This window comes from Bos grunniens, chromosome 28, assembly GCF_055505025.1.
Source record: "Bos grunniens cultivar Pamir isolate PY7600 chromosome 28, Bosgru_T2T1.0, whole genome shotgun sequence".
Taxonomy (NCBI): Eukaryota; Metazoa; Chordata; class Mammalia; order Artiodactyla; family Bovidae; genus Bos; species Bos grunniens.
In genome coordinates, this window is record NC_141192.1 from 29,643,159 (window position 1) to 29,664,789 (window position 21,631).

General features: G+C 38.1%; 1 protein-coding gene across 2 annotated transcripts in view; it reads right to left on the reverse strand.

Annotated features, from left to right (window-relative positions):
• Positions 1-19,345: 19,345 nt before the first annotated feature.
• CDK1 (cyclin dependent kinase 1) overlaps positions 19,346-21,631 on the reverse strand; it is a 94,066-nt gene continuing 91,780 nt past the window's right edge. For both annotated transcript variants that reach the window (XM_086382438.1, XM_086382437.1), the window contains one exon: positions 19,346-20,295. In XM_086382438.1, coding sequence (XP_086238564.1) covers positions 20,281-20,295 — 15 coding nt within the window. In that variant the 3' untranslated portion in view covers positions 19,346-20,280. The remainder of the gene's footprint in view (positions 20,296-21,631) is intronic.

Here is a 21,631-nt window from a genome sequence, read left to right on the forward strand (position 1 = left end):
TATTGTTTTTTTCTGTGAGTTCTGGCTGCATACCCTTCAATCACTTCTTCATACAACAATCACATCACAACACCACCTTTTAAAGGAGGCTGGGAAGATAATTCAGTCCTCCTCTACCATGGTTGAATAATATTTTTTTAATCACTGATAGCTTTAAAATGAACTTGCAACTTCACAATATATTAGTAATTTTCTGTATGGTTTATGGCAAATTACTATTATATTATTATCATTGCCAAATTTAGGACTTTTTTCAAGTTCCTCTTATGGATGAGCTGGATGATTTCAAGATATTTCAATTTTTCTTGACCAAATTTGACTCATAACTACTCTTCAAATTGATATCACTCATTAACTAGCTTGCTGTCAGTGCCCTCTTGTCATACGAGACCAGTGACCACGGTAGTAGTCTTCTCTACTACTGACCATCAGTAGCCAGTAGTGAGTATGGCTGGAAATCAGGAATCACATTAGAATGTCAGCAAGCACTAAACAACAATCAAGTGACTATGAACCATATAAATATATCCACTGAAGCACAAACTAAATGTATTCCCAACTCAACTTCCCCTTAGCTGGACTAAAAACCATTCCTTCAGCCCTTGGAATACTTAAAGGGGAAGTGTGAATGAGGAAGGTGAGGATGGAAAGATACAGTCATATAAATAAGAGGCTTAGAGATTTAGGCTTCAGTAGCTTCATAGTATACCCATCTCGGGTGGTTCCCCAAAGAAAATTCTGAAGCTGTTTCCTGAAGAACAGGGAAGAGATTCTGGCAGGTCAAAATAGTAGCTGTCCATTACCATCATGCTGGCTTTTATTCCTTCCATCGCTAAGTCCATTTTTCCCCATGAGTAAATATACCTTCTACAAAAGATTTTTGCTGCCATCAATTAAAATGACACTTTGTTTTTGCTTTTGCTTTTTCTCCCTAGAATATCCTATATCCCATCTTTACTTGACCTAGTCATTCCCATCTTACAAGGCTTAAGGGTGGCTTCTTTTTTTTTAACCTGTGATCTCCCTAGCCTAGGGTTTTCAAAATCTGTTACTTTGAACACTAGCTCTTTGAGATGCTCTGTTTAAATAAAAAAGTATTCTATGGTCAAACAGATTTGGGAAAAGTTGCATGATTTCTCTCTCTTTTTTTTTTTATTTCTCACAATTGAATTTTTTCTTGTTTTAAAAAAAATTGAAGTATGGTTGGTTTACAATGTTGTGTACATCAAAGTGATTCAGATATATTATATACATATATTCATTTTCAGATTCTTTTCCCTTACACCTTATTGCCAAGTGCTGAGTACAGTTCCGTCTGCTATAGAGTAGGTCCTTGTTGATTATCTATTTTATATGCAGTAGTGGTATATATATCAGAGAAGGCAATGGCACTCCACTCCAGTACTCTTGCCTGGAAAATTGCATGGGCAGAGGAGCCTGTTGGGCTGCCATCTATGGGGCTGCACAGAGTCGGACACGACTGAAGCGACCTAGCAGCAGCAGCAGCAGCAGTGCCTATCTGTTAATCTCAAGCTCCTAACTTCTCTCTCCTCCTTCCCCATCCCCTTTGGTAACCATGTTTGTTTTCTATCACGTCCGTCGGTCTCTTTCTGCTTTGCTAAAAAGTTTATTTGTGTCGTTTTTCTAGATTCCACCTCAGTGATATTATGATACTTGTCTTTGCCTGGCTTACTTCACTTAGTGTGATACTCTATGCCCATCCATGCTGCTGCACAAGGCATCATTTCCTTCTTTTTATGGCTGAGTAATATTTCATTTTATGTATCTGCTGTTGTTGTTCAGTTGCTCAGTCATGTCCAACTCTTTGTGACCCCATGGACTGCAGCATGCCAGGCTTCCCTGTCCTTCACCACCTCTCCGAGTTTGCTCAAATTCATGTCCATTGAGTTGGTGATGCCGTCCAACTGTCTCATCCTCTGTCATCCCCTTCTCCTCCTACCTTCAGTCTTTCCTAGCATCAGTATATACCACATCTTTTTTATCTATTTATCTGTCAATATGCTTATTAGTACTTTTGGAGTTGGGAAGTTCCACTGTATGAAAATAATCATTATTACACGAGGCTGTTTAATTGCTATATGTATCTTATATTTACCTTTGCTACAAATTCTACAGAATATATTGATTTTATAGATGAGGAAACTCTAGGTTAAATAATTCAACAAAAATTTCACTATAAATAAGAGAGAGAGCCCAGTTTTGAGCTCAGACACTCTTACCTATCTAATTTTATTTAAACCAGAGCTTGCTAATATATTCCCAGGCCCAGATCCAGGCCTCCTTTCTGCAAAACCCTTATGAGTTCAGTTCAGTTCAGTCACTCAGTCATGTCCAACTCTTGGTGACCCCATGGACTGCAGCACACCAGGCCTACCTGTCCATCACGAATTCCCAGAGTTTATTCAAACTCATGTCCATTGAGTCAGTGATGCTATCCAACCATCTCATCCTCTGTCGTCCCCTTCTCCTCCTGCCTTCAATCTTTCCCAGCATCAGAGTCTTTTCAAATAAGTCAGTTCTTTGCATCACGTAGCCAAAGCATTGGAGTTTCAGCTTCAGCATCAATCCTTCCAATGAATATTCACGACTGATTTCCTTTAGGATGGACTGGTTGGATATCCTTGCAGCAAGGGACTCTCAAGAGTCTTCTCCAACACCACAGTTCAAAAGCATCAATTCTTCGGCTCTCAGCTTTCTTCATAGTCCAACTCTCACATGCATACATGACTACTGGAAAAACCATAGCTTTGACTAGATGGACCTTTGTTGACAAAGTAATGTCTCTGCTTTTTCATATGCTGTCTAAGTTGGTCATAACTTTTCTTCCAAGGAGTAAGCATCTTTTAATTTCATGGCTGCAGTCACCATCTGCAGTGATTTTGGAGCCTCCCAAAATAAAGTCTCTCACTGTTTCCACTGTTTCTCCATCTATTTGCTATGAAGTGATGAGGCCAGATGTCATGAGCTTAGTTTTCTTTTCTTTTTTTTTTGCCAATTGGAAGGTTTTATTCCTGTAGCAAAAAAATTCTGTGCTTCAGGATTCAGTGAACTCTTTTTTTTTTTTTAATTTTATTTTATTTTTAAACTTTACATAATTGTATTAGTTTTGCCAAATATCAAAATGAATCTGCCACAGGTATACATGTGTTCCCCATCCTGAACCCTCCTCCCTCCTCCCTCCCCATACCATCCCTCTGGGTCGTCCCAGTGCACTAGCCCCAAGCATCCAGTATCGTGCATGGAACCTGGACTGGCAACTTGTTTCTTACATGATATTTTACATGTTTCAATGTCATTCTCCCAAATCTTCCCACCCTCTCCCTCTCCCACAGAGTCCATAAGACTGTTCTATACATCAGTGCCTCTTTTGCTGTCTCATACACCGGGTTATTGTTACCATCTTTCTAAATTCCATATATATGCGTTAGTATACTGTATTTATGTTTTTCCTTCTGGCTTACTTCACTCTGTATAATAGGCTCCAGTTTCATCCACCTCATTAGAACTGATTCAAATGTATTCTTTTTAATGGCTGAGTAATACTCCATTGTGTATATGTACCACTGCTTTCTTATCCATTCATCTGCTGATGGGCATCTAGGTTGCTTCCATGTCCTGGCTATTATAAACAGTGCTGCGATGAACATTGGGGTACACGTGTCTCTTTCCCTTCTGGTTTCCTCAGTGTGTATGCCCAGCAGTGGGATTGCTGGATCATAAGGCAGTTCTATTTCCAGTTTTTTAAGGAATCTCCACACTGTTCTCCATAGTGGCTGTACTAGTTTGCATTCCCACCAACAGTGTAAGAGCGTTCCCTTTTCTCTACACCCTCTCCAGCATTTATTATTTGTAGACTTTTGTTTGGATCGCAGCCATTCTGACTGGTGTGAAATGGTACCTCATAGTGGTTTTGATTTGCATTTCTCTGATAATGAGTGATGTTGAGCATCTTTTCATGTGTTTGTTAGCCATCTGTATGTCTTCTTTGGAGAAATGTCTATTTAGTTCTTTGGCCCATTTTTTGATTGGGTCGTTTATTTTTCTGGAGTTGAGCTGTAGGAGTTGCTTGTATATTTTTGAGATTAGTTGTTTGTCGGTTGCTTCATTTGCTATTATTTTCTCCCATTCTGAAGGCTGTCTTTTCACCTTGCTAATAGTTTCCTTTGATGTGCAGAAGCTTTTAAGGTTAATTAGGTCCCATTTGTTTATTTTTTATTTTATTTCCAATATTCTGGGAGGTGGGTCATAGAGGATCCTGCTGTGATGTATGTCGGAGAGTGTTTTGCCTATGTTTTCCTCTAGGAGTTTTATAGTTTCTGGTCTTATGTTGAGATCTTTAATCCATTTTGAGTTTATTTTTGTGTATGGTGTTAGAAAGTGGTCTAGTTTCATTCTTTTACAAGTGGTTGACCAGATTTCCCAGCACCACTTGTTAAAGAGATTGTCTTTAATCCATTGTATATTCTTGCCTCCTTTGTCAAAGATAAGGTGTCCATATGTGCGTGGATTTATCTCTGGGCTTTCTATTTTATTCCATTAATCAATATTTCTGTCTTTGTGCCAGTACCATACTGTCTTGATAACTGTGGCTTTGTAGTAGAGCCTGAAGTCAGGTAGGTTGATTCCTCCAGTTCCATTTTTCTTTCTCAAGATCGCTTTGGCTATTCGAGGTTTTTTGTATTTCCATACAAATTGTGAAATTATTTGTTCTAGCTCTGTGAAGAATACTGTTGGTAGCTTGATAGGGATTGCGTTGAATCTATAAATTGCTTTGGGTAGTATACTCATTTTCACTATATTGATTCTTCCAATCCATGAACATGGTATATTTCTCCATGCATTAGTGTCCTCTTTGATTTCTTTGACCAGTGTTTTATAGTTTTCTATATATAGGTCTTTAGTTTCTTTAGGTAGATATATTCCTAAGTATTTTATTCTTTCCGTTGCAATGGTGAATGGGATTGTTTCCTTAATTTCTCTTTCTGTTTTCTCATTATTACTGTATAGGAATGCAAGGGATTTCTGTGTGTTGATTTTATATCCTGCAACTTTACTATAGTCATTGATTATTTCTAGTAATTTTCTGGTGGAATCTTTAGGGTTTTCTATGTAGAGGACCATGTCATCTGCAAATAGTGAGAGTTTTACTTCTTCTTTTCCAATTTGGATTCCTTTTATTTCTTTTTCTGCTCTGATTGCTGTGGCCAAAACTTCCAAAACTATGTTGAATAGTAATGGTGAAAGTGGGCACCCTTGTCTTGTTCCTGACTTTAGAGGAAATGCTTTCAATTTTTCACCATTGAGGATAATGTTTGCTGTGGGTTTGTCATATATAGCTTTTATTATGTTGAGGTATGTTCCTTCTATTCCTGCTTTCTGGAGAGTTTTTATCATAAATGGATGTTGAATTTTGTCAAAGGCTTTCTCTGCATCTATTGAGATAATCATAAGGTTTTTATTTTTCAATTTGTTAATGTGGTGTATTACATTGATTGATTTGTGGATATTGAAGAATCCTTGCATCCCTGGGATAAAGCCCACTTGATCATGGTGTATGATCTTTTTCATGTGTTGTTGGATTCTGATTGCTAGAATTTTGTTAAGGATTTTTGCATCTATGTTCATCAGTGATATTGGCCTGTAGTTTTCTTTTTTTGTGGGATCTTTGTGAGGTTTTGGGATTAGGGTGATGGTGGCCTCATAGAATGAGTTTGGAAGTTTACCTTCCTCTGCAATTTTTTGGAAGAGTTTGAGCAGGACAGGTGTTAGCTCTTCTCTAAATTTTTGGTAGAATTCAGCTGTGAAGCCGTCTGGACCGGGGCTTTTGTTTGCTGGAAGATTTTTGATTACAGTTTCAATTTCTGTGCTTGTGATGGGTCTGTTAAGATTTTCTATTTCTTCCTAGTCCAATTTTGGAAAGTTGTACTTTTCTAAGAATTTGTCCATTTCTTCCACATTGTCCATTTTATTGGCATATAATTGTTGATAGTAGTCTCTTATGATCCTTTGTATTTCTGTGTTGTCTGTTGTGATCTCTCCATTTTCGTTTCTAATTTTGTTGATTTGATTTTTCTCCCTTTGTTTCTTGATGAGTCTGGCTAATAGTTTGTCAATTTTATTTATCCTTTCAAAGAACCAGCTTTTGGTTTTGTTGATTTTTGCTATGGTCTCTTTTGTTTCTTTTGCATTTATTTCTGCTCTAATTTTTAAGATTTCTTTCCTTCTACTAACCCTGGGGTTCTTCATTTCTTCCTTTTCTAGTTGCTTTAGGTGTAGAGTTAGGTTATTTATTTGACTTTTTTCTTGTTTCTTGAGGTGTGCCTGTATTGCTATGAACTTTCCCCTTAGGACTGCTTTTACCATGTCCCACAGGTTTTGGGTTGTTGTGTTTTCATTTTCATTCGTTTCCATGCAAATTTTGATTTCTTTTTTGATTTCTTCTGTGATTTGTTGGTTATTCAGCAGCGTGTTGTTCAGCCTCCATATGTTGGAATTTTTAATAGTTTTTCTCCTGTAATTGAGATCTAATCTTACTGCATTGTGGTCAGAAAAAATGCTTGGAATGATTTCTATTTTTTTGAATTTACCAAGGCTAGCTTTATGGCCCAGGATGTGATCTATCCTGGAGAAGGTTCCATGTGCGCTTGAGAAAAAGGTGAAATTCATTGTTTTGGGATGAAATGTTCTATAGATATCAATTAGGTCTAACTGGTCTATTGTATTGTTTAAAGTTTGTGTTTCCTTGTTAATTTTCTGTTTAGTTGATCTATCCATAGGTGTAAGTGGGGTATTAAAGTCTCCCACTATTATTGTGTCATTGTTAATTTCTCCTTTCATACTTGTTAGCATTTGTCTTACGTACTGTGGTGCTCCCGTGTTGGGTGCATATATATTTATAATTGTTATATCTTCTTCTTGGATTGATCCTTTGATCATTATGTAGTGACCTTCTTTGTCTCTTTTCACAGCCTTTGTTTTAAAGTCTATTTTATCTGATATGAGTATTGCTACTCCTGCTTTCTTTTGGTCCCTATTTGCATGGAAAATCTTTTTCCAGCCCTTCACTTTCAGTCTGTATGTGTCCCCTGTTTTGAGGTGGGTCTCTTGTAGACAACATATGTAGGGGTCTTGTTTTTGTACCCATTCAGCCAGTCTTTGTCTTTTGGTTGGGGCATTCAACCCATTTACGTTTAAGGTAATTACTGATAAGTATGATCCCGTTGCCATTTACTTTATTGTTTTGGGTTCGAGTTTATACACTGTTTTTGTGTTTCCTGTCTAGAGAATATCCTTTAGTATTTGTTGGAGAGCTGGTTTGGTGGTGCAGAATTCTCTCAGCTTTTGCTTGTCTGAAAAGCTTTTGATTTCTCCTTCATACTTGAATGAGATCCTTGCTGGGTACAATAATCTGGGCTGTAGGTTATTTTCTTTCATCACTTTAAGTATGTCTTGCCATTCCCTCCTGGCTTGAAGAGTTTCTATTGAAAGATCAGCTGTTATCCTTATGGGAATTCCCTTGTGTGTTATTTGTTGTTCTTCCCTTGCTGCTTTTAATATTTGTTCTTTGTGTTTGATCTTTGTTAATTTGATTAATATGTGTCTTGGGGTGTTTTGCCTTGGGTTTATCCTGTTTGGGACTCTCTGGGTTCCTTGGACTTGGGTGATTATTTCCTTCCCCATTTTAGGGAAGTTTTCCACTAATATCTCCTCAAGTATTTTCTCATGGTCTTTCTTTTTGTCTTCTTCTTCTTCTGGAACCCCTATGATTCGAATGTTGTAGCGTTTAATATTGTCCTGGAGGTCTCTGAGATTGTCCTCATTTCTTTTAATTCATTTTTCTTTTATCCTCTCTGATTCATTTATTTCTACCATTCTATCTTCTAATTCACCAATCCTGTCTTCTGCCTCTGTTATTCTACTATTTGTTGCCTCCAGAGTGTTTTTAATTTCATTTATTGCATTATTCATTATATATTGACTCTTTTTTATTTCTTCTAGGTCCTTGTTAAACCTTTCTTGCATCTTCTCAATCCTTGCCTCCAGGCTATTTATCTGTGATTCCATTTTAGTTTCAAGATTTTGGATCAATTTCACTATCATTATTCGGAATTCTTTATCAGGTAGATTCCCTATCTCTTCCTCTTTTGTTTGGTTTGGTGGGCATTTATCCTGTTCCTTTATCTGCTGAGTATTCCTCTGTCTCTTCATCTTGTTTAAATTGCTGAGTTTGGGGTGTCCTTTCTGTATTCTGGCAGTTTGTGGAGTTCTCTTTATTGTGGTGTTTCCTCACTGTGTGTGGGTTTGTACAGGTGGCTTGTCAAGGTTTCCTGGTTAGGGAAGCTTGTGTCGGTGTTCTGGTGGGTGGAGCTGTATTTCTTCTCTCTGGAGTGCAATGAAATGTCCAGTAATGAGTTATGAGATGTCTATAGTTTTGGGGTGACTTTGGGCAGCCTGTATCTTGAAGCTCAGGGCTGTGTTCCTTTGTTGCTGGAGAATTTGCTTGGTATGTCTTGCCCTGGAACTTATTGGCCCTTGTGTGGTGCCTGGTTTCAGTGTCAGTATGGAGGCATTTGATGAGCTCCTGTCAATTAATGTTCCTTGGAGTCAGGAGTTCCCTGGAGTCAGGGTTTGGACTTAAGTCTCCTGCTTCCGGTTATCGGTCTTATTTTTACAGTAGTTTCAAAACTTCTCCTTCTATACAGCACCATTGATAAAACATCTACATTAAAGATGAAAAGTTTCTCTATGGTGAGGGTCACTCAGAGAGGTTCACAGGGTTATATGGAGAAGAGAAGAGGGAGGAGGGAGTTAGAGGTGACCCAAATGAGATGAGGTGAATCAATAGTGGAGAGAGTGGGCTAGCCAGTAGTCACTTCCTTATGTGCACTCCACAACTGGACCACTCAGAGATGTTCACGGAGTTATACAGAGAAGAGAAGAAGGAGGAAGGTGACAGAGGTGGCCAGAAGGATAAAAGGGGGGAATGAAAAGGAGGGAGACAGATCCAGCCAGTAGTCAGTTCCCTAAGTGTTCTCCACCGTCTGGAACACACAGAAATTCACAGAGTTGGGTAGAGTAGAGAGGGGTTAGGGAGGAGACACAGGCGACCTGGTGGAGAAAAAGGAGAGTCCAAAGGGAGAGAGAGCAGTCAAACCAGTAATCTCGCTCCCTAGTGAAAAATGGGTCCTGAAGATTGGGTTCTTAAAGGTACAAAATTGGTAACAAATACATAAAAGCAAAAATTAAAAATCTAGAGTAGAGTTTGGAATTTCAAAAATACGATGTTAAAGAAACGAAGAAGGAAAAGAAAGAGAGAAAAAACGAACAAACAAAAACAAACAAGGTCGCGAAAATTATAAAGAAAGTACAGGTACAAAATTGATAACTAATACCAAAAGGCAAAAATTAAAAATCTAGAGTACAGTTTGGAGTTTCAAAAATACAATGTTAAAAAAAAAAAAGAAGAAGGAAAATAAAGAGAGAAAATAAACAAACAAAAACAATGTCACAAAAATTATAAAGAAAATACAGGTACAAAATTGATATCAAATACCAAAAAGCATAAATTAAAAATCTAGAGTAGAGTTTGGAATTTCAGATATACAATGTTATATAAAAGAAGAAGAGAAGGAAACAGAAGAAGAAAAAAAAAAAGTCACAGAAATTATATAAAAAAAAACTATAGGTACAAAATTGATAACATATACCAAAAAGCAAAAATTAAAAATCTAGAGTAGAGTTTGGAATTTCAAAAATACAATGTTAAAGAAAAGAAGAAAAAAAAAAAAAAAACAAGGTCAAAAAATTATAAAATATATATATATGAAGTTTGCTGAAGAAGAAAAAAATAGGGTCTTTTTTTTTTTTTTGCAAAGTAATAGGTTATAAAAGTGAAAATTAAAGGAACAATAGAGGACTTAAAAATTTTTTTTTAATTAAAAAAAAAGAAAGAATGATCGTAAAAATAATAAAAATGTATCTAGGACTTTCTTGGTTTTGTTGTGGGTGTTGTGGGTTCAGTTCATTTTTGGCTAGTTCCTTGGTCAGACTTATATTTCTCAAGATCTATAGGCCCCTTCCTAGGTAGTCCGTAGTAACCACAGGGTTTTGATCTACTGCCTGTAGCTTCCAAGGCTGTTCCCTCTATTATATCTTCTTCTGTTTGCTGGTCTCTTCAGTGTCTGGCTTCCGCCCTGACACAAAGGGGACGGTGGAGGACACTTTTTTTTTTTAAAGGCTTACTTGTTCAGTCGCACTGTGGGGAGGGAGAGAGGGATGCTGCAAACAAATAACACTGGCGTGGGCTCGCAGTGCCTCAGCCACACTGGGTCTGCCCGCGCTCACGGCGCGTGTAGCCTCCCTGCCCACACTGCTCGGGCTCTAGGTTGTTCCACCGGGAACAATCCGAGGCCGGCCCTGGGTTGCATGCACCTCCCAGGCCGCTCAGGTTCAGGCACTCGGGTAGTCCTCAGAGGTACAGACTCAGTTGGGCCTGCGTTTTGTGCTCTTCCCAGGTCCGAGCAGCTCAGGTGATGAGGTGTTTGGCGAGCGCCAATGCTGCGACTTATCACCTCCCCGCCACTCGGTTATCTGGGTGTAAAACCGGCGCACCTTCTCAGGCAGATGTTGACCGTCCAGACCCCCAAGAAGTTTTAGTTAGCAAAGAAGCCTGCTTACAGTTTTACAGATAATGTCTCTCTGGGGCTGCGATTGCCCCCTTCCGGCTCTGGCTGCCGGAGGGGGGAGGTCTGCAGCCGGCTATCTCTGTTCAGTCCTTTGTTCCGTGTGCGGGCCTGACGGTCTTAGGTTAGGGCTGGCTTTTCGCGTGGTAGATATCCCACAGTCTGGTTGGCTAGCCCAAATTATTTCGCTCAGATAGTGCTCAGGGTATTCAGGCCAGATTCTTACTCTCAGCGATGCAGCCCGCGCCGCGCCTCCCTGCCCAGCCCCCGCTTGCTAATGGCGGATGCAGGCGTCTGCGCTGCTTCTCCGCTGGGGGAGTTACTGTAGGGCTCGCAATCTGCGAGTTTTAATTATTTATTTTTTCTCCCTGTTATGTTGCCCTCCGTGCTTCCAAAGCTCGGCACAGATTCGGCAGTGAGAAGGTTTCCTGGTGTTTGGAAACTTCTCTCTTTTTAAGCTTCCCTTCCCGGGACGGAACTCCGTCCCTCCCTCTTTTGTCTCTTTTTTTTGTCTTTAATATTTTTTCCTACCTCCTTTCGAAGAGTTGGGTTGCTTTTCTGGGTGCCTGATGTCCTCTGCCGGCATTCAGAAGTTGTTTTGTGGAATTTACTCGACGTTTAAATGCTCTTTTGATGAATTTGTGGCGGAGAAAGTGTTCTCCCCATCCTACTCCTCCGCCATCTTCTTAGTTTTCTGAATGTTGAGTTTTAAGCCAACTTTTTCACTCTCCTTTTTCACTTTCATCAGAGGCTCTTTAGTTTTTCTTTGCTTTCTGCCCTAACAGTGATGTCATCTGCATATCTGAGGTTATTGATATTTCTCCCAGCAATCTTGATTCCAGCTTGTGTTTCTTCCAGTCCAGCATTTCTCATGATGTACTCTGCATATAAGTTAAATAAGCAGGGTGACAATATACTACCTTGACTTACTCCTTTCCCAATTTGGAACCAGTCTGTTGTTCCATGTCCAGTTCTAACTGTTGCTTCTTGACCTGCATACAGATTTCTCAGGAGGCAGCTAAGGTGGTCTGGTATGCACATCTCTTGAAGAATTTTCCATAGTTTGTTGTGGTTCACACAGTCAAAGGCTTTGGCATAGTCAATAAAACAGAAATAGATGTTTTTCTGGAACTCTCATGCTTTTTCTATGATCCAGCGGATGTTGGCAATTTGATCTCTGGTTCCTCTGCCTTTTCTAAATCCAGCTTGAACATCTGGAAGTTCACAATACATGGCCTGTTGAAGCCTGGCTTGGAGAATTTGGAGCATTACTTTGCTAGCGTGTGAGATGAGTGCAATTGTGCAGTAGTTTGAGCATTCTTTGGCATTGCCTTTCTTCGGGATTGGAATGAAAACTGACCTTTTCCAGTCCTGTGGCCACTGCTGAGTTTTCCAAATTTGCTGTCATATTGAGTGCATAATGTTCACAGCATCATCTTTTAGGATTTGAAATAGCTTCACTGGAATTCCATCACCTCCACTAGCTTTGTTTGTAGTGATGCTTCCTAAGGCCCAGTTGGCTTTGCATTCCAAGATATCTGGCTCTGGGTGAGTGATCATACCAAACAATTATCTGAGTTGTGAAGATCTTTTTTGTATAGTTCTGTGTATTCTTGCCACCTCTTCTTAATATCTTCTGCTTCTGTTAGGTCCATCCCATTTCTGTTCTTTATTGTGCCCATCTTTGCATGAAATGTTCCCCTGGTATCTCTAATTTTCTTGAAGAGATCTCTAGTCTTTCCCATTCTATTGTTTTCCTCTATTTCTTTGCATCAAACCCTTATGAAATCACCCATAAAACAGGCCTCACCCCATGCACTTCATTTGCACCACTCCGGGGTCCTACTCCCTCCTGCCTCCTAGCAGAGCCATTTGTGGAGCTCTATCATGTCTCGCAGTAGGTTGCAAACACCTCTAAAGAGATCTTTATCTTAGTCATCTTATCCCCCAAACCTGTCATGGTGTCTGACACACAATAAGTATTCAATACGTATTTGTGGACTTAATACCTATTGATAGCATTTTAAACTTCCCCAACTTGCATTTAGTTTCAAAAAGGAGAAATCAAATCCAATAAGTTAAATGCCAGAAAGCAGAAACTAGGAGGCTTTATACAACTTTTCCAAATTCTTTCATATTGCTCCACTTCAGGTGTTTACCAAGTGAATAAGGAAATTAAAAAGCAGCTACAAGCTGTTTTAATAGTCAGACTTGAATTCAATTTGGAATCAGGACAGAGATATATTATTTTTGAAGGTCCTTAACTGAAAAAGAATGGAAAATATGTTAAATAAAACTCAGAATCAATTATAGTCTGATATGTGCTGTTTTGAAAGAGAAAACAAACAATAGCATCTTAATAATGTCTAATAATTCCCACAGCATAGGGACATGAAAAATATTCATTCTGATAGACAACATTTCAATTTTGGTTCTTGTCCTTCAACATGATAAACAAAGAGCACCCTCTGAATGTCCTATTTTTAAGAGTGAACTGTGCAGAAGGGATCTTAATTTCAGAATATTCAAGTTCAAATCATGAGTCATCTTCTCCATTTCAATCACAATTCTGGTATACTTTTTGTTGGCTAAAATGAATATTTCTTACTGTAGGAAAAAAAAATAATCTAAGCAAATTGGCACACTCACTTTCAAAAACTTAAACCAAACACATTTTGGTACCAACATAAACAGGCCTTACCCAACTTTGCAGTGTCTTTCAAGACAACAAAATGGCTTTTCTTAAAACTCCCTTAACCGTATTATGAATATATCACATATCACAAATCCATACTACATTATTTTGATTGTAAGAAGCCAGTTCAAATATTTAATGTGGATAATTCTGAAGAGCAAAATTCTCTCCAGGGAGCAACATGATGACCATAGCTGCCTGCCAGGTAGGATCCCAGCTGTGAAACTAAATCCAATCCCCACGTGACCTCCAGAATGTTCTTGCCCTTTTCAGCTTTCAGTTGTTCAGCGGCTCTCTAGTACCTTCAGAAGAAAGGACAGACCAACAAGCCCTTTCAAGGCCTGAATTCCTCTTTTCTCATTAGCTTTATATTTATCTCCATATAGAACTACTCCAAATTTCCTATATATGCCTTTCTATTTTATATTGGGTTGAACAAAATAAATTCACTTTTCCTTGTGGAAAAACCTGAACCCAGTATCGCCATGGTTTTGGTCAAAATGCAAAATAGCCTCCCAATTCTCACCCGTTCTTTCTCCCTCCTCTGATTCTCTCTCTGCCTCTGCAAAGCAAGGTGTAGTCACACAATTTCACTCCCAAGTATACACACCTGAATGTTTATAGCAGCTTGATTCATGGTAGCCAAAAAGTGAAAACAAACCATTTCTACATAGGCTGATAAACAGATCAACTAAATGGGAAATGCCCATGCAATGGAGTATTACTTGGTACTAAAAAGGAATGAAATACTAACACATGCTACAACATGGATGAATCTTGGAAACACTACACAAAGCAAAAGAAGCCATATACAAATACTGTAAGATTTCATTTACATTAAATAGTCAGAATAGGCAAACCTATAGAGATAGAAAGCATATCAGTGACTGCATAGGGATGGAAGAGTTGGGGGAAATAGAAAGTAACTGCTAATATTTACAGAATTTGGGGTAAGGTAACAAAAAGATTCTAAAATTGATTGCAGTGATGGTTGCATATCTCTATGAGTATACTAAAAGCCATTGAATTGTGTAGTTTAAATGAGTGAATTGTGTGGTATATAAACTGTCTCTCAATAAAGTTGTTATTAAAACAATGCTCACAGAAGGATAAATTAGGAGTTTGGAATTAACATATACACACTACTGTATAAAAAACAGATAATTAACAAGAACTTACTATATAGCACAGGGAACTCTACTCAATACTCTGATAACTTATACGGGAAAAGAATCTGAAAAAGAACAGATATGTGCATGTTGTTGTTGTGGCTAAGTCATGTCTGACTCTTTAGTGACCCCATGGATTGGAGCCCACCAGGCTCCTCTGTCCATGGAATTTTTCAGGCAAGAATACTGGAGTGAGTTGCCATTTCCTTCCCCAGGGACTGAACCCCTGCATCTCCTGCATTGGCGGGCAGATTCTTTACCACTGAGGCACCAGGAAAGCCCAGGTATATGGAGATGGATAATTAAATCACTTAGCTATATACCTGAAAATAAAACAACATTGTAAATCAACTATCCTCCAATATAAAATAAAAACTTTTTTAAATAAGACAATGTTCAAGGAAACTCCAACATTTCCCTGAACAGTCTGTAACTCCATCCTCTGATTACCTCTATCCCTGGCACATGAATTTTTATCACTAATTTATAACAACTAAGAGCTGTCATTTTTCCAGTTCATAGCCAATATCTTATTTAGTATTTCTAATAAATTCAAGATAAGTATATTATCATATGACTTTGCAATTAGACACATTTTTAAGTGCTATGTCATTCAGTAGAACTGTTTCTTAAAGACAGAAGCTACACATATGTGTCTCACTATGATCAAGTGGAATTTTTTTTTGTTTGGTCCAAAGTCACAATGTTCTTAAAAAGCTTTAAATTAGTTGATGACATTTTAAAAATCTGGATATTTTATATAAAAATACATTTTGCTAACTTATCTTACAGAAATTCATAAAGCCTAATTATGAGATTTGACCAAAGCCTTTAAATCTGGAGAGCCCTCTCCAACTTGCCACCGTCTTTACCCCTCCTTAATGTCCCATATTTATCTCACTTTACTAATTAATGCTACCTGCATAAGGTATCATAATGAATTTATAAACAACTACCACTGGGCAAGACTTTGCATTCCTTCTATTCATCTTTGCATTCCTGTGGTGCCTGAACAGTACCTGATAAGTAGCATGGGCACAATAAATAACCCTGAATTGTTACCTCTCTAACGTTATACGTGAGTGGTATTCTAGAGCATGTTTCTGCACCTCCTCTGCTCTTTTTTCTCCATTTTACCAGCTAATAAATTCTCAGAGCACAGCCTTGCATTGGACTCTTGGTTGAAATCAGTTCAACCAAGTTCAAATCCTAGCCTTCCAGGGAAACAAAGGGAAGTAAGATCTTACTCACAAAACCATCAGCAAATGGTACCAAACACTATTAAAATGCAAGCATGCTATACAGATTATAGAGATGGATTTCTCTGCCCCCATCCCAAATAGATTCAAGCTGAATAAGCTTTAGAAAAAGCTTATATATGAACTCTTAAGATCTTCCTAACTGATTACCCAACAAAGACTGGAATGGTCCAGTCTGAAATTGATATATGAATTTTCTAGGAGGGTATATTTTGCCAAGGAATTTAACAGCATAAACAAAACTTATAGGAGTTTGTTTAACCTGCTTATCAGGAAAGAAAAAAAAATTAAAGACTTATTAACGCTATTATTGTTTATATGCAAATTATACTGACTAAAACGAATCTTCAGTTACTTAAAATACTTCCAAAAAGACCCGTGAAGCATTTTATTAGCACCTGGTACTGACTACAGTGACAATATACTGAACTCTGAGTCAAGCTTTCACTGGCTCACTGGTGGTGCAGAAAAGTAGCCCACTTTTATACACAGAGTTATATTAATCATATACATATATTGAAGTGCAATTAGTCATGTATGTACTATACATAAATATAAGCTAAATTTTTCATCTGCTAATAATGTAATAATGCTTTATTTATCTTTCTAATTTTTATTCATTCTCACAGAAAATTAGAAGAAAAAAATATTAAATTTTTAATAATACCAACAACCCAAAGACTAATATTTAATATTTTAGTATCTTTCTTTATAGTCTTATTTTTATTTTTGCATAATTTTAATCATAAATTGCTTTTGCACATTGCTTCCGATTCTAAATTATAACTCAAAATTTTTAATGGCTGCTTAATACTTCATTGTGTGTATATATCCAGAGTTACAATAACGATTTCCCTATTATTGAACATTTAAGTTATATCTTATTTTTCAGATTTATTAAGAATGCTGCAATTATCGTTCAGTAAAAAATGTTTTTTCATATTTCAAGTTATGTCCTGAGACTAAATTCCCCCAAAGTAGAATTACATGGTTAGCATCTTCATTGGTATTTACCTAAGTTCCATGAAGGTTGGATTGATTTCCCTTCCTACCAATTGTGTAGTTCACCAATCCTTTCTCGGCGAAGATTGTTTTCTTCTGGAGTCTTCTCAATTGTGATGGATAGGGCTGGCTGCAGACAATCTGCAGAAGTCAGAGAAGAATGTCCTTGGTGCCTCATCATTTGCTTTTCACCGCTGTCCATGCAGCCACCTCGATCCATTTCTGTGCTGCTGCCTGTGTCCCCCTCGCCTTCAGGCCCATAGCGCCTCTGCTTCTGCACCTGATTTCCAGTAGGGAGTTAATTGCTGGAGCCACTTTTTTTTTTTTTAATCTAGAAATACATACAAGGGAAGGTATGCTCATCTTAAAGAGGATCTGCATCTGCTACAAGGAGCTACAAGGCTGATGGAAGATCTTTTGGGTATCCAGGAACTTCCTGGGGCCCTTGAATCGGACCTTGCAGAGGCTTCTCGTCTATTTTGAAAGAATTGTTTTGGAGGAAAAAGAAAGAAAGAAAGAACTGGTTTAGTTTCAATGACTTTTATTTATTTGTCCTGGTTGTAAAAGTAATATATGCTCCCTATTAAAAATCTGAAAAATGCTATCTCCAAAAGAATTAAGAAAAAAACCAAAAAACCAAAATCACCAGGATTGCATCACCAGCTCAGTACATTTAGTTAGAAGCCTCTGTACCCGCATCTTGTGCCCCCATGGCATCTGCAGCCCAAGGGAGAAGCTAGGTCCTGCCCGTTCCTTTTTGATCAGCTCCCAGAAATTTGTACTTAACCAGGTCTCCAGAATTGGAACCAGAAATCGTGGTTTTATCTCATCTTAGCTCAGAGGGCTTTTGAAAGCTCGGACTAGCAGTTTCTCTCCCTTGTCACTTAGAGGATAGCATGCTTCCTGTCTGTGTTCCAAATCCAGTGGCGTTTCCTGGAATTCAATTGCCTTCCTCTCTCTGCAGAGGAAGTGAACAGCTTAGAAACCTAGGCTGTCCAGAAAGGGAACTCAATTATTGGCATAAACATCCTTATACTGCTTCCCATGAGTGTAATTATCAAATACCTTCCGTTTTGCTTCTTATTTTTAGTACTTCTTGTCAGACATTTGACTCAGGTTAACTTTCTGACCTTTTCTTTTTCTTTAATTTTTATTGGAGTATAGTTGTTTAACAGTGGTGTGTTAGTTTCTGCTGTACAGCAAAGGGAATCAGTTATATACATACATGTATCCACTCTTTCTAAGATTCTTTTCCCATATAGGTCACTGCAGAATATTGAGAAGTATTCACTGTGCTATACAGTAGGTTCTTATTAGTTATCTATTTTATATATATATTTTATATATAGCAGTGTGCATATGTCAATCTCAACCTTTCTGACCTTTTCGTTTGTGACTTAGTTTTCCTTGGACTCAGCTTCCAAAGTAATTTGTCCTTGGGAGACAGTATGGTGCAGTGGTTAAGGTGGATCTATTGACAGCACGCTGAGTGCCACCGTAGTGAAATAGGCACTTGGCACATAGCTGGTGGGGATGGTAAGGGGTCCAAGTTCCTTGGAAGGCATTCTGGCACTAGCTGCAAAGTAAAAAATGCATATAGCCTTCAATTCAGTAATCCCATTTCTGGGAATGTATCCCACAGATAGATCTGCACACATAGGAAATTAATATGTGCCCAATCCTTATTCTAGCATTTATATTATTATGTTATTCATTATAATCATATATTATAGTATAATGGTATATTTTAATTAAGGATCATAATAGAATAATGTAAATATATATTATTACACTCTTTTAATTGATACTATTATTATTGACATTATTGATATTTACTATAGTATTTATTTTATTATTTTGTTATAATTATATATGACAATGGTGTATTATATTATGGTATGTTATATATAAGTATCTATTGATATGTTAATATAAGTATAATTTAATTATATTATGATATGTTATATATAAGTATATATTATTCTAGTCTATATTATTATTCTTACTATAGCAAAAGATTTAGAAATAACCAAAATATCCATTAGTAAAAGACTGATTAAATAATGACATGAACATAATGGAATATTATATAGATGTTTCAGAAGTGAGAAAGTCCTCTACATACTGATATAGTAGATATTTAACACTATACAGAAGATACATAATTCATATTATATGAAAGTGAATGGATTTTTTATAATATGTGATCTATATTATATATTCATAATGCACAATATATAAGTTTTTTATATATACATATATATATGTGAGTAAGGCAGCTTGGAGAGAGGTTAAGAGCACAGACTCTGGAGCCAGACTAAGTCAGAAGCCTGTCTCTACCTCTTTCTATCTGTGTGATCTTGAGCAAGTCACTTAATCTCTCTGTGCCTTGACATAATCATCTATCAAACAGAAATAATAATAATACTTATCTCATAGAGTTGGTGAGAGTATTAAATGAGTTAATATGCACAAATGCTTAGAACTGGGCCTGGCACACAGCAGAGAAGAACCATATAAGTGTTAGTTACTTTTATATTCCATTAAGTGAAAACAGCAACGTTTGGAGGTGTATAATATGCTACATTTAGCATATGATAAAGAAATGAGAGAATATAAGAGGCCCTATTTGCATTTGCTTTTCTTTGCACAGAGCAGCATCAGAAAGATACTTATGGGAGGAAGGGGAGTGGTGTTAGACATAGATCAGTTCAGTTCAGTTCAGTCGCTCAGTCGTGTCCGACCCCATGAATTGCAGCACGCCAGGCCTCCCTGTCCATCACAAACTCCCGGAGTTCACTCAGACTCAAGTCCATCGAGTCAGTGATGCCATCCAGCCATCTCATCCTCTGTCCTCCCCTTCTCCTCCTGCCCCCAATCCCTCCCAGCATCAGAGTCTTTTCCAATGAGTCAGCTCTTCGCATGAGGTGGCCAAAGTACTGGAGTTTCAGCTTCAGCATCATTCCTTCCAAAGAAATCCCAGGGCTGATCTCCTTTAGAATGGACTGGTTGGATCTCCTTGCAGTCCAAGGGACTCTCGAGAGTCTTCTCCAACACCACAGTTCAAAAGCATCAATTCTTCAGTGCTCAGCTTTCTTCACAGTCCAACTCTCACATCCATATGACCACTGGAAAAACCATAGCCTTGACTAGACAGACCTTTGTTGGCAAAGTAATGTCTCTGCTTTTCAAAATGCTATCTAGGTTGGTCATAACTTTTCTTCCAAGGAGTAAGCGTCTTTTAATTTTGTGGCTGTAGTCACCATCTGCAGTGATTTTGGAGCCCCCAAAAATAAAATCTGACACTGTTTCCACTGTTTCCCCATCTATTTCCCATGAAGTGATGGGACCAGATGCCATGATCTTCGTTTTCTGAATGTTGAGCTTTAAGCCATAGATAGGAGAAACTTTTTAAGTGCAGATCTTTGAATGTTCTTCTGACTTTTTGAGGCTCATGGATTCAATGCCTATTCAAAAAAAAATACGTTGTTAGTTTTTGTTTTGTCTTTTTTTAAGGAGTATGAACCTCAGATTCATGAGAGTCTGAACTCTGGCTCCACCACTCACTAGTTCCAAAGCCTGGAACAAAATTACAAAAGTTATGACTTCACCAAGGCTGAGATTTCTTTCTCCATAAAAATCATACCCATCAGTAATTGAGATATACCAGTAACATGTCTGATGTAAGGCAGGCTCATGATATGTGTTCAGAAAGTGTTAAAGGCCCCTGATTACACTTGCTCTTCACTTCTACTTTCTTCCAGGTGCCCTCAAAGACACTGATTCTTCTCCTCCAGCTGCTGGCTTTCCGGAACTAGAGACCAAATTACATGGGGATGGAAGAGGAAGGCCAGACTCGGGAGTGAAATTAGAGCAGAGTTCAAATCCCAGCTAAGCGGATTATTACCAACAGCATGGACTTGAGCAAGTGGCCTCAGTTTCTTCACTTGTAAAACAGAGACCATAACAATGTCTGCATCTTGTAGGGTTGTTGGGAGAACTAAAAATGATATTTGTGAAGCCCCCAGCTTAGCACAGAGGAGGCACTGCATCCATGGAAGTGATTGTGAAGCAGAGGGTTGGAGAGGCTGGGAGAGATGGGGAGTGACTTTTATTCCCAGCTTCTGCTTTTCCAGTGTTGTTGGTGGCTTAACTACTGAAGGTCCATTACTAAATCTTGACCTCTTCAGCCTCCTGGGGAACCAAGAGCATCTGGGTTAAGTGGTCACATTATCATTCTCAGTGATGCCAACAAGGCAGATGAGGCCCCAGTTCTCAAAAAGTCTGTACTCTGGTGAACCACAAACAAGCAAGCACAGAGGATTAGGATCGTGTTTCTGGGGTAATGCCAGAGTGAGATGATTACGAAGTTAAATTGGGGAGCTCAGGTCATTGGTTTAGGGTTTGACTATGCTTTTTTCATACTGAAGATGTCTTAGTCTCCAGTTTTTTGAAAGATTGAGGACTTCGGACATGATTTTCATCTAAGGAGGGGGAAGGGAGAGGTCAAGTTAGAAGGCCATTTAAATCCTGTCTCCAAAGAGACACATGAAAAGATGTTCAACATTGCTAATTATTACAGAAATACAAATCAAAACTGCAATGAGATATCACCTCACACTAGCCAGAATGGCTATCATCAAAAATTCACAAACAATAAACACTGGAGAGGGTGTGGAGAGAAGGGAATTCTCCACACTGTTGGTGGAAATGTAAATTGGTACAACCACTATGGAGAACAGCATGAGTTTCCTCACATGTATACCTGTGGTGGATTCATTTTGATATTTGGCAAAACTAATA